Source organism: Antechinus flavipes, chromosome 2 (genome assembly GCF_016432865.1).
Source record: "Antechinus flavipes isolate AdamAnt ecotype Samford, QLD, Australia chromosome 2, AdamAnt_v2, whole genome shotgun sequence".
Lineage (NCBI taxonomy): Eukaryota > Metazoa > Chordata > Mammalia > Dasyuromorphia > Dasyuridae > Antechinus > Antechinus flavipes.
The window spans coordinates 553293066-553306781 of NC_067399.1; the positions used below are offsets into that span (position 1 = coordinate 553293066).

Sequence of the window (13716 nt, forward strand, 5' to 3'; positions counted from 1 at the left end):
AGAAAGAACACTGGGAAACGAATGTGAACTCTCTGCATTTTTGTTTTTCTTCCCTGGTTATTTATACCTTCTGAATCCAATTCTCCCTATGCAACAAGAGAACTGTTCGGTTCTGCAAACATATATTGTATCTAAGATATACTGCAACATATCCAACATATAAAGGACTGCTTGCCATCTAGGGGAGGGGGTGGAGGGAGGGAGGGAAAAAAATCGGAACAGAAACGAGTGTCAATATAAAGTAATTATTAAATAAAAATTAAAAAAAAAAAGAAATTTGGCTGGTAGATTTCAGAACACTTAAAAAACAAAATAGGAATAAGCAATTTGGCATACATGAATTATGCATTGGATCCTAGTGATTGCCTAGAAAATTGTATACTTACTGTTATAAAGCAAAGAAATGGCATATTATCCCATCAGACAAGTGAGGCTTTACCATTTCTAGTGACCAATATGATGGTTCTGCAGGGGCAAACACAAATTTCTAAATGCTTATTTTAAAATTAACACTTAACTGCCAGTTTTGTTGATGGTGCAGAATAGGTTTTATTTAGCTCCTAGAGCAACGTGTGACTTCACTCATGAGCAACAATATTTGTTTGGTGTTCCATAAATTATGTTTTCCAAGTGTTTAAACCCTGGGATAGGAAGATTTTCCTATAGGTTTTGAGAAGTTGGGAGTTGGAATGTCTGTTTACTGACAAGTAGAATGTTTTGGAATCCACTAGGAAAGGAAATTGCTGTATTTATCTTATTCAGTGAAAAAATCCTATCCATTTTACAATGGAGAGCAGCAATCTGAAAATATAGGGCCCAGTCTAGTAGTACCAGACCTGAAATTCTATTATAAAGCAGCAGTCATCAAAACCATCTGATATTGGCTAAGAAATAGAGTGGTGGATCAGTGGAATAAGCAAACAATGTGTTTCTTTTTGTCCTATCTGCCTCAGGTGAAAAATGCAACCCTATAAGTCTTAAATTGGTTTGTAAATGTGAGCTAATATTACTAGGGATTTGGCTTTTCTAAGTACTAAATCCCTACCATAGAAGGAGTGTTTGTTAAATATCAGTACAGATGATGATGAATAACAGGAAAAACTTCAGTTTCAAACTTTCATCTCCTGTTTTCCCTTTATATATTATATCTTAAAAAGACCTTTGAGAGTATCTAAGACTGACCCAACTAAAATTTTTTCTTTTATTCTAGACCTGTGATTTTGTGTGTGTAAGGAATTCCTCTCAATGGAAACCTATTCTATAAATTCAGATTGTCATATCTGTAAGATACAGTTTGGGAGTTGCCTGAAGCACTGAGAGGTTAAGTTACTTGCCCATCACCACAAAGCCAGTATGTCAGTCTTTCTGACATACTGCAGTTTAAGTCTATGGATGGTATGCTGGCTTATAATTTTTTTTGAACAGAGTAGTAAATAACCTTGAAGACTTTGTGAGTTGCCCATGGCAAATAATAGTATTAAGACTTGAACCCAGCTTTCCTGACTTTTAAGTCAAGTGTTGATACTATGTAAATAATTTTCTCTTCCATTTTTCTTCCAAGAACTAGCACTGTAATCTTTTCCTTTCTTAAATAATAAAATTTAAGCAAACAACAAAATAAGTGAAAATGCTGTTATGATCCACACTCCGTTCTCACAGACCACAGTGTATTTGACTCTCATCATCATAAAATCATTGGAACTGGCCTGAATTGTCTATTGTAAAGAGCCACATACATCAGAATTGATTGTCTTGTTAATATTGTTGTTGCCATGGTTCTGCTCACTTCACTTAGCATCAATTTATGTAAGTTTCTCCAGGCCTTTCCAAAATCATCATGTTGATCATTTCTTATAGAATGATAATATTCCATAACATTCATGTACCATAACTTTAGTTATTCTCCAACCAATGGGCATCCACTCAATTTCCAGTTTCTTGACAAAGGGCTGCCACAAACATTCTTGCACATGTAGCACTGTAATCTTTGACAATACAAACCATTCCCACTAACTATAGCTTCAGATCTTTTATCTGTATTAACTGGGAAAAGGGATTAGCATAAGGACAAGTGTAAGGAAACTATGCTCTAGGATTAATTTTCCACCAATGCATCGTTAAATTTACTTCCTGTGCTACAAATCTTTATTTTTGTTAATTTAGCTATCAACACTATACATAAGGTTTTAGCTTATCTGTATATGGGCTTTAAAAATGATTTTCCTATCTATTCTTTTAAGACAGAAGCTTGTCAGTCTTCCTTAGTTCCCCACATCACAGAGAGAGCACAAGATGGTAAGGGTTATTTTTTCACTTGTTGATACCAACCAACCCTTAGTAATTTCATCTTTGGGAAGTCGCAGATCTCTAGTGCTATCATGGCTTCCTTCTGGATTTTCTTTTTTTTTTTTTTTAAATTTTTTATTTAATAATTACATTATATTGACACTCGTTTCTGTTCCGATTTTTTCCCCCTCCCTCCCTCCACCCCCTCCCCTAGATGGCAAGCAGTCCTTTATATGTTGGATATGTTGCAGTATATCCTAGATACAATATATGTTTGCAGAACCGAACAGTTCTCTTCAATCCAAAGGCCTGGGCTGTTCAGCAACAGGCAAGCAACTTTTCCCATTGTGGTGGTGAATTAATTATGACCTTTCCAGGAATTAATTGGAGGTTATCTTTGATTTTGAAGCATTCAAATGGCTAAGGGAGACTTGAAGAAAAATTTCCATGTGTCATATTCTTCCCAAATAAAAACTAACGTAAGATTTTCAATACTATGGATTCCAGGAAACCCACCTTTTTTTTTTTTTTTTTTCTGGGATTGCTAACACAACTAAAAGAGAGAGAGAGAGAGAGAAAAATATATATATATATTTTTTGTAATTTAGTAAATATTCATTAAGGGTAAGAGAACTTTATAAGTAAGTCTTCAAAAACTAAATCCAAAACAGCTTGAACTGTGAGAAAAATGAGCAAATGCAATGCTAGTGAAATGTGTTGTTGGTATGTTTTTTGTTTTATTTTGCTTTGACAAAGTTTTTACTTACCTGGCAGCACTTCACCTGAGGAAAATAGGACATAGAATATCTGTAGTTTGTATAGCAGAGAAATCCAGTGTTTGTCCCAAATGTAAGCTACCACACAAATTAAGATCTTTTTATTGTATTAAAGGAAAAGAATAAAATGTTCATGTATACCATTTTGCCTTGAATGTATTCCTCTGATTTATTAAAAATAGATTTCCTTACACCCTTCTGGCATAGGACCCCTCTGAATCCTAAAAGGATATTTCCCTGCTTCAAATCTCTCCTTGCCCTGATCCATTCTCCACTCAGTTGTTCAAGTGATCTTCCTTAAGCATACTTTCAAAAAACTCTAGTGTCTCCCTATTTTTTCCAGGACTGAATACAAATGTTTCTTTTTTCAAGCCTTCACAACCTGGACCTCCATACCTTTTTAGTTATCACCCTGGACTCTGACTCAGCAGCACTAGCCTTACTGATGTTCTAAAACGATACTATTTCTTCCCTTTTTTTTTTTTTGCCTTGCCACTGGTTTTTTCTCATGTCACTAATTCTCTTCGTTATAATCTGTTTCTTAACTGTTTTCAAGATTCAGTTCAAATCCTACCTACTTACCTTCCTAAGAGACCTCTTCTGGTGCCCTCATTGTTAGAACCTTCCCTCCGAGGTTATTTCTAATTTACCCTGTGTATGTCCCATATATACAGAATTGTTTGCACGTTGCCTCCTCCATTATAATGTAAGCTCCTTGAGGACAAGGACTGTGTTTACCATTCATTCTTTGCAGGCTGAGTGCTTAGGCCATTACTTAGTAGGCAGTAAAGTAGCCATTTTTGACTTGCATGATTTGGAGTCAGACCCTGAGTAGTCTAATAACCACTATTTTCCTCTTTTCACTGTTTAATAATCTTCAGCAATATTAGAGGTTCCTTATTGCCTATACTTATTCTACAATCAAATCCATCAACATGCTTGTCTTAATCTGACTTTATTGCTTATTACTTCATTACATGCACTCTATATTTCATCATTTTCTCCAAAGACTAAATTGTCCAGAAGGCTCTTACACAACCATACAATTGACATAGGTTACTACTAGTTGATGCTAGTCAGACACAGAATATAAAAAACACATTAAGGCCTAGACAAATATTAATGAGAACTAGGAAATAACAATGAATAGATTTTAAGTAGTTGTAGTTGTGATTTTAATGCTTAGCTGTGAGATTCAAGCAACTTATAAAAATTGCTAATGAAAACCTTTTTGAAGCCAGAAAGTAAAATTAGCATGGAATATCTGACTTTGAATTGCACTTGACATTATAGAAGACATTGGCTAAGCAGATAGAAAAGTAAGAGACTTTTCAGGGAGATTCAGCTAGAAAATGAAAAGTGAATACGAAAGAATCTTCTGGTTTAAAAATTATTATAAACAATATAACAACCAACTTTATAAGCAAAAGCATATTGTCAGAAACATGAAAAGTTTCCTAATAACTCTTGGGTATCTGTTTCATGTATATGGCTTGGTGATTAAAACATAAACATTTCCTTAGTAGAACAAAGAATGTAATGTACACAATAATTATAGCAATGGAAATGGAAATAACAAATCAAACTAAATGCTGGGATTATGATGACTAAACCTGACCCCACTTACCTCTCTCATCCTCAATCTCTACATTAGTCTTCATTTCTGTGAAGAAAGGAATATGGATATGGGATATCTTATATACTGTGCAGGATTGGATATATAATACAGAATTATATGCAATATAGACTTGATGGATGGTGGCTAATTTTGTCTAATTTGAGTTTTTCTTTCTTTTTTTATTCTTTGCCATAATGGATGAACAAGTCTCTAGTTAGAGGTAAAGGTTATTTTGAAATAAAGGCAATATAAAAAAAAAGTTATCAATACAAATAAAAAATAAAATTCTTCCAGACACTGAAGAGACAAAAATGCTATTTTCAAGGAGCAAACAATAAAAAAAAAAATCTCCTAGGTCAATTTAAAAGTTTAATCAAATTGTATTTTTCCATGAGTTGGGGGACAGAATTGTGACTAGGGTAGATAAACAGGTCAGAGGATGTTGTGCTTTCATTTTAGAAAGCAGTAACTGTGAAGCAGTAGTGTATGTTGTGTGGGAGATTTCCACAGGTTGTTTGCTAGGGGATGAAGGGAGCTGGCCCTATGTATCTGCCACCTGAAGATGGGAAGGGAGACCCTGGCCATGTGTGTGTAAGGACCAGGCCCTCAAGTGCAATCTCGATGGGTAAACTTGGAACCAAGGAGCATCAAAAGGATTGAAAACTCCTCTTTCTTGATCAGTTGAAATCTTGAGATCAGGGTGCCCCTTCTCAGGAAGGCTAAGACCCTTAAATGTGCCTTAACAATCCTTCATAAGGCATGTTACAAGGCCAAAATTCAGCAACTTGGCTTCAAAACATACTTGTACTGGCAGTCTGGAGAATCTGGGTTCAGGGCTTGATCTGACACTAATTCTAGGTTTCTGTTTCCTTCTCTGTAAAGAAAGATGGTTGGATGATGTACCATTTGTGAAACTATGAGATCTGGGTTCTCTCTGATTTAACTTCAAAATTCAGTTAAGAGTTTAATAAACATATTTCTGTGATGTAGAGCTTCATTTCTCTGAGACCTTGATTTCTTTCATTATGAAATGGAGTGGAATTTGTTCCAATTTTTGTTTTTTCCAAGTCATATTCTGAAAGTTTTCTTTTCTGGGAGTGGGGGAATTGGCTTCAAGTTTTCCTCCAACTGCTTCCTATCCCCAAACCGCCTTTTAACCTACTAGTAAGTAAACTAGTGGATACTAAATGTTAAAAAAATTGAAGTTGGTATCTAGTTATCAAGTCTAGTTATGACATTACCAGAAAGCACACTTGTTTGGAGGTATTCTGTTGTTTCCCCCCCCACTCAGACCAACTCCCTTTGGTACAAAAATTCGCAGGCCTGGTTCTCATTTAGGATGTTAAATATTACAAAGGCATTCATCTCTTTAAATGTGTATGTAAAAATCAAATCTTGTAGCAGTAAAAACATAAGGGGGGAAAAAAGCAAACTTTCTAGAAAATTCATAGAAGGAAAAGGTAAATAAAGAAAAAAGTGGCTTTCCTATATTTGGTAGTGAATGAAATTACTGGAAGTTTGCAAAAGAAAAAGGGGGATGAAGAACTGAGTCTGCAAGTCTTCTGGTAGTCAGCCTGGGAAAAAGCCTGTTTTCCTTCTCAAACATTTTCAAAGTTGCTATGTCAAAATAAAGGAGACTTGCAGAGCTAAGAGGAAACAAGAAGGCTGTTTAGAAAAGAGGATTGCAGATGTCAGAAAGAATTGTTGATGAACTTTCTCTCAAGAGGAATTACTTAATTCTAGGCAAATATGACAGAGTCTGGAATACACAGTAAAAGCCAGTATATCTTTACTTTAGTGAATGCAGGATACAAATATTTTACAACAACCTCTAGCATTTTCTTAACCATTTGATAAAAAGTTCACTAGAATATTTATTGTATAATGAAGAAAAAAACAACACATTCAGGGAAAAATTGAGATTAACTTATTTTTTTCTTAAAAGGTTCATCTCAAAGATGGCAACAAAGTCCAGCTTGTGCCGCCAAACGGTTTTACATTATCAAACCGTGAACAGCTTCTTGTGTGAACTGTTGACTACAAACATTTACCAAATACATAAATCTCTTTTTAAAAAAGCCATTTTAAATATAGCAAAGCAGTGTCCTCTTGCACAGCAAAGTGAAGAAAGTTTCTACAGAGAAATAAACATTTTACATTTGCAAATCTTTCTTTCACATTCTAATCATCTAACTTCTTTTCATGATCAAATGCCAGGAGTTTTTAGGTTCCTTATTTACTATGTATTTCTTGTGCGCATGACAGTTAATCCAGAAAGTATGTGATGCATTAGTGTCCTTTACAATAAAAGGAAATACTAAAACATTTTATTTTTCTATAACAAACCCCTGATTTACTCTGCAACATTACATTTTTAATTGGAGCGCAAAAATGGAGTTTTCATTGGGATCATATGTATACAATAGGTGAGTTTCATTTGTAAATGGATTGGCTAAAGAGTACAGACAGGATATTTTCTATTGGAAAACTTATTTTAACCTGTAATTTAACCATAGAATTGCTCTTTTTTATTTTTTATTTTTTTTTAAGAAAAAAGAAATGCTACACTTGAATAGATTTGATTATTTCTTTCACGGTGTCACGTAACACTAGTCTAATTTTTTTAAAGTAGGGTCTAAAATTACACATGTTATCCTCATTAAAAATCACTTTCCATTATATGAATATTCGTATATTTATATGTGCATGTGTGTATGTGTAAAGGGATATTTTTATAAAATCTACTTGTGTAAATTCACAAATAGGGCTTATGGGAAAGAGGTTAACAGTCAGATACTCACTTCCTGCAAAATGAACAAATTTTTACTCTGTCAAAGCAATTTAAATACAAACTCTGAGCCTTGGGTAACATTATTTTAGAAAACAGTAATTGTACTGCATATAAACCTGCATAGAAATAAAGACTATTGAGATACAGTCAGCAAAGCCATCTCATAAGGCACACAAGAAAATAGACAGTAAATGTGAATGCATAACTCCTATTCACATATACAGCAAAAATTCATGAACATGCATAAATAATAATGAAAGAATCACTAACACTTTCAAAGCTATAAATGGTCTATAAAGTGGTAAGGAAGTGGAATTATCTTGGAAATTCGGTGTTGGTAGAATATTTTGCTGCTTAGATTGTATATGACCCTATGAAAAACATGTAGATAGCTTAATAAACCTAAATTAATTTCAAATAAAAAAATTAAAATTTGCTGCTTAGATTGTGTATGACCATGCAAAAAACATGGATACTTTAATAAACAAATTCATTTTAAATTTTAAAAACTACTTTTTTGAATAAGACCCAAATACTCATATTTAATTGAGAGAATGTGATAATCCTCCTATTTTTGGCTATGGTAATAGACTTTATTAGTCATATCCAAGCCTTCTCCAAAAATTTCCATCTTCCAACAAGTGAGTGTTCTTAATACCTGTGTCAGAATATTTGGCTGTCTGTGTTTTGAATGGCTTGTTGTGAAAAGGCAGAAACAAAATAAAACAAAACCTTCAAAACAAAAAAAAAAAAAAAAAAAAAAAAAAAAAAAACTTTGCCAAAACACTGTAGATAAGAAAATGACCCTTAACTTAGGAGATAAAATGCAATTTAGGTAAAAGATGACAGATGGCCGCTATAATAAGTTAATTTAAATTCAGTACAAAAGGAACAATTTTTAAAAGCTCTACTTTGAGTTTCTGGTGAGAGGTGCAGTTTTAACTCTGAAAATACAAAATATAGCAAGATGCTGAATTTTGGCTCATATGGCACGAGCTTATTAAAAACTGATTAACTCAGGAAAGGAAACTGCTATCACAGATTAGTCTTCAGGTAAGGGAGTTTAAAAAAATCAAGCTGAGGGCTGCCATTGCTCAATTAAAATATTAAGCACTTAAAGTGGAAGCTGCATTATAATCAATTTAACCCCCCCCCAAAGTGGAATGACTATCATTTGAGTATGAAATATTTTAAAAATAGTAATAAAAAAGCTAAACTGTGGCCAGCTGTATCCCTCTATTTCTGAAGGGTTAGAAGAAAAGGAAATTTCCAAAATAAGTGTTTTTCCCTTAGCTTCTACCACTTATAAAACCTTTTGTGCTCACCTGATATGTTACCATTTTCTTAACATGAATTAAATTAGGTCAACTTTTTCCACTGTATTTTTTCTCACAAAAGGCAAAGTTTTAACTAATGCCTTTTAAAATCTGTTACAACACATTTTATATTTATGCAGAATGAACTTTAACACCAGATTTTTTTCCACTTTGCTATTTATATACATATGTATAAAATGTATAATGTATAATGAAGCTTAACCATACAGCACAAAGATTACAATTTAACATCACACATTCACCACCAGTGAGGGGAAAATCCCCTTTATACAACCCTCTAAAAAACTGGGATATTAATAATAATTAAAATCCAAAGAAAGTACAGTATATTTAACAAAATAGTAAATATTAAACAGTGAATACTCTACTTAATAAGGACCTCGCCTTTTTTTTTTCAAGTTGGCGGCAATCCACAAAAATATACTTTTTAATCTGGTGACCGTACAATACATAGGTACTTACACCAAAGGTGATAATATATTTAAGATGCTATATACACAAAAAAGAGTTTGGCTCAAATTTTAATTTACATATAGATAATAAGTGTTCATGGCTTTTTGTTTCCAAGGTTCTGCCTGCAAGTTTTTTTTTTTTTTTCCCTCTGAAAGTAAAACTCAAAAGTCAAAACAAGATAAAACTATACTCTACAAAAAAAAAGCTACAACATACAGCTTTGGCTTATATAAATAATTCATAGCAGAATGTGTTCAAAAGTACTATATATAACTTTATATATAGCCATCAATTCATAAGGGTATTTTTAATATAAAATATACATGAGCTAAAATCAGTTCTTTTCTTTTGTATAGTCGTGAATGTAAAAAGAAACTTCTGACATATTCCAATTATAACTTAATATATTAATTTTATTTTGTTAATGCTCTATTTTTCTAGCCTAATATTTTTCTGAATATCTCATGCGTTTTTTTCTCTATTCTCTCTCTTTATTAACTAAAGATCACTTCTTTGACCCAATATATTTTGCACGTGCAAAACAGTATGTGTGGTGTTTTCTTGTTTTGTTTAAATAGCATCAGCCCTTTCCCATGCACCCCTTTGCAAGAGACCCATGCTGGGTTGGGTAATATAAATGTCATTTTATGTACAGTATTGCTTTCTTTTTTTCCTGCTTTTCTACTGCCCTGTTGCTACAAAGCATTTTTTTCCTTAACAAACTACAAGTAACCACACAGTCTGAATAAAACACATAGGGGACATTACTATGGGTGAGCCCTCTAGGTTCCTGCAAGCCAGTGTGGTAAGATTATATGGATACAATGTTTCTCTTCAAAAACTGGATTATATCATTAAACAAAAAGCCTAAGAAAGTGCCAGACCAGACCCCTGCCTACAGGGTTTCTTCTGTTTATCATTGGACATTTGCAGATATACAAGGAATTTGCAGTAAGTGCCTAATTCGGTGTATGCAATACACACACACACACACACACACACACACACACACACACATACACACACACACAAACATACACACACATACATATATACGTAAAGAGATATATGTATGTATATAGATATAAATATATTTAACTCACGTCCTTATTTATAAACTTAGATATATAGGGCAGTTCATTGCAGTAACATAAAATAAAAATAGCAACATCAATAGCTTTATGTCACCCATGTGTCCATCCTCATTCGCTTTACTGAAGGGCTTTCTCTGTCTTCAGTGTTTGGGGGTCTGCCAAGCCCAATGGGTGAATGGAAGTCGCTTCTGGGATCTTCTCGATCACTACCATCATATGAACTACTGGAACTACTCAGACTGTCAACAGGGGATCGACCCATTTCCTGACGAGCCTGTTGTTGTTGCTGTTGCTGTTGCTGCTGCTGCTGTTGCTGCTGTTGTTGTTGAGAGAAGCCTGAAGGGGTCATCCTATCCCTAGGAGGTGAAATTGGTTCTGACTTGATGTTGATGTTTTGGTTGGTATTGATGGATAAATTTGAACCCTGAGATAACTGCCCTCCAGCACTAAAGGAGAAAAGAAGTTGCATATGTTAGCAAATCTCTGAGTGCATCTGTATTAATTGAAGAGAGATTCCAGAAACTTACTGACAGTTGCATGTATCTGAAATAAAATCTACATTCCAAAAGACATTTTGGGGTCAGTTCCCCAAATCAAAGTCTATATAGAAATGGGATCCCATGTTGTTTTTAGGTCACAAACTCCCCAAAAAGATGAAATAATACTCGCTTCATATTTGAGCCTATCTGACACCTCCAAAATGGCATTAATAGGTAAATCGCTGTAAGTCTGCAGACAAAATAGAACAAAGCCAGTGTCCAGTGTTTCAATTTGGTCAACTGATTAAGAAAATGATGGCAAAGGGGTCATTTTATTGTTGCCAGCATCAGATGTTTCTTTACCTCCTCTTTGCTTTGGCCTGGAAATTACATCTGGAAACTCCATTTAAAGAAAAACTAATTTATGTGGTATCTGTAGTCAAATATTATTTAAAGCAGCTCTTGGTAATTTGTTTAGGTAAATTATCTCAGCATTTAATAGTGCTTATATATTCTTAAAATTAATTCTTAAAACATTTGAATGTTATACATTTTTGGAATCAATGAATAATTTCCAGTTAACAAGAATTTATTTTTCCCCTCTTCCCATTAAAAAGAAAAAAAAAAAGTCCCCCCCCCCTTTCCCCCCCCCCCCCCACTCCTCCCCTAGGGTGGTGCAGTGGATAGAGCAGAGAACCTGAGTTCCCATTTGACTTCAGGTACTTGACACTTATTAGCTATGTGACCCTAGGCAAATCATTTAACCTTGATTACCTTGAGTGGGGGAGGAAAAGAATAAAGATAAAACTATTGTAAAAGTATGATTCTGCATATTGATACAACTCCTCTGTCAGGTGGGGAGTTGCATGCTTCATCCTTTTGGCTCTACTGCATGTTCCTTTTAAGATTCTCTTTCCTTTAACCTGTATTTTCCCTCCCACATCCCAGACTTTCTCTGTCACAAGATACTGTCCTGATACTCAGAGGTTCCACCTGTGCTCTTCTCGAATTCCTCCTTGTCAGGGAGATAAGATAAAGAGGAAGACTTAATGAGATGATAGTTTAGAAAACTCAGCTTCTGAGGAGTCAGAGAGGTTAGAAGAAAGGTTGTCAGTTATCTTAATTTCTTAGTACACTTCCCAGATCTGGCGCGAGTATGCAGACATATACCAGTCTGGGGAACTTGCATCTCTTCTATTCCTTCATTTAGGTGAGGAAGGTTAACATGAGTAAAATCAACTGACACCCTTTTCCTCTCAAGAGGAAATAGGAAAACAGTATATAGCTGGTCAGAAAAGAAATGAAAATTGGATTGGTTAGGGAATTGGTTAGGGAAGAAGCAATAGAGCAAAATGGTTTGGAACAAAAGTTCCAGTGGGTTAATTAACTCTAGGAGGATGGAAAGAAGAGAGCAAGGGAGAAAGATTAAAATGATTGCCTTATGCTGACTTTTTTTTTAAGCATCTGGTATAAGAAACTTATTTTCCTTCAAAGCAATTTTTGTATTTAAGACTACCTATGTTATTGTAGATCCTTTTATGAATCTTAATGTGAGTTAGTTTAGAACTTTCAAATGTGAATTTTGTTTCTAGTGGTCGCTAGGAACCATCATAGTACAAATTGGGAAAAAGTTAAAATCACATAAAAATTTTAATATGATCTAAACTGGAGAGTCTTAGTCTAAGAGTCAGGAAAACTGGATTCTAGGACTTATTATCACCAGAAACTTTTTTGAGAAACCTTAATCAACTTATTTTGTCTCCATAACAAACAACAACAACAAATCACTTGTCCTTCAAATTTCTTAGAGGAATACTAGTTCAGTGGTCATCATATGTACCTTATTATAGTAGATAGGGAACTTCAAAATTGTGAAAAATATAATGATATGGAAAACATCAATGTCCTAATTTTAAAAATTCTTATTTGATTTTGCTGTGCAGTCTTAGAAACATAAATTTTAACCAATATATCACTATAAATATACCATAACAGAATCACAGTTTAGTAATTACTTACACAAGAGAACTGAGGGCTGCTTGTCCTAAATGGTGCTGTTGCCAGGCAGATACTTGTCCTAAAGACAGCATTCCTGGGGAGTTAAATCCCTGCAGGGCTGACAGGTCTGCACTAGTAAGTGAGTAATCTGAAAAAGAAGGGAAAAAATTTTCCTCATACAGAAAATAAAGGACATACTAAATTCTCTGAACAAGTCTGTGTGAAATAAAGTATTTTCAAATCACAACTCCTTAGAGTTACTTGGGGACAAAGATGATGAAATAAAACATAATACAACAACAAATTTTTGACATAATTATAAAATTAAAATTCAAGGACTTTTCTTTTATGGGGCTTTAGATTTTTTGTTTAATTCTTTCTGGGGAAAAACAACATACTTAGGCAAATATAAGACTTGTGTAGAATTAAGGTTTTTAAGACTACATTTTTTGTAGCACAAAGACAAATTTATGTGAATGTGAAACTTGTAGTCCCTATTTGCTGAGTCTATTTAGAAAATTTATAATACTTCACTATTGATCAGAGAAATGCAAATTAAGACAACTCTGAGATATCACTACACATTTGTCAGATTAGCTAAGATGACAGGAAAAAATAATGATGACTGTTGGAGGGGATGCGGGAAAACTGGGACGCTGATCCATTGTTGGTGGAGTTATGAATGAATCCAACCATTCTGGAGAGCAATCTGGAATTATGCCCAAAAAGTTATCAAACTGTGCATACCCTTTGATCCAGCAGTGCTACTACTGGGCTTATACCCCAAAGAGATACAAAAGAAGGGAAAGGGACCTGTATGTGCCAAAATGTTTGTAGTAGCCCTGTTTACAGTGGCTAGAAATTGGAAAATGAATGGATGCCCA

General features: G+C 34.1%; 1 protein-coding gene across 15 annotated transcripts in view; it reads right to left on the minus strand.

Annotated features, from left to right (window-relative positions):
* Positions 1 to 10332: 10332 nt before the first annotated feature.
* Positions 10333 to 13716, minus strand: part of MEF2A (myocyte enhancer factor 2A) — a 243666-nt gene continuing 240282 nt past the window's right edge. For all 15 annotated transcript variants that reach the window (XM_051981008.1, XM_051981021.1, XM_051981011.1 and 12 more), the window contains 2 exons: positions 12854 to 12980; positions 10333 to 10801 (listed from right to left, as the gene is read on the minus strand). In XM_051981008.1, the coding sequence (XP_051836968.1) occupies positions 10441 to 10801; positions 12854 to 12980 (488 nt within the window). In that variant the 3' untranslated portion in view covers positions 10333 to 10440. The remainder of the gene's footprint in view (positions 10802 to 12853; positions 12981 to 13716) is intronic.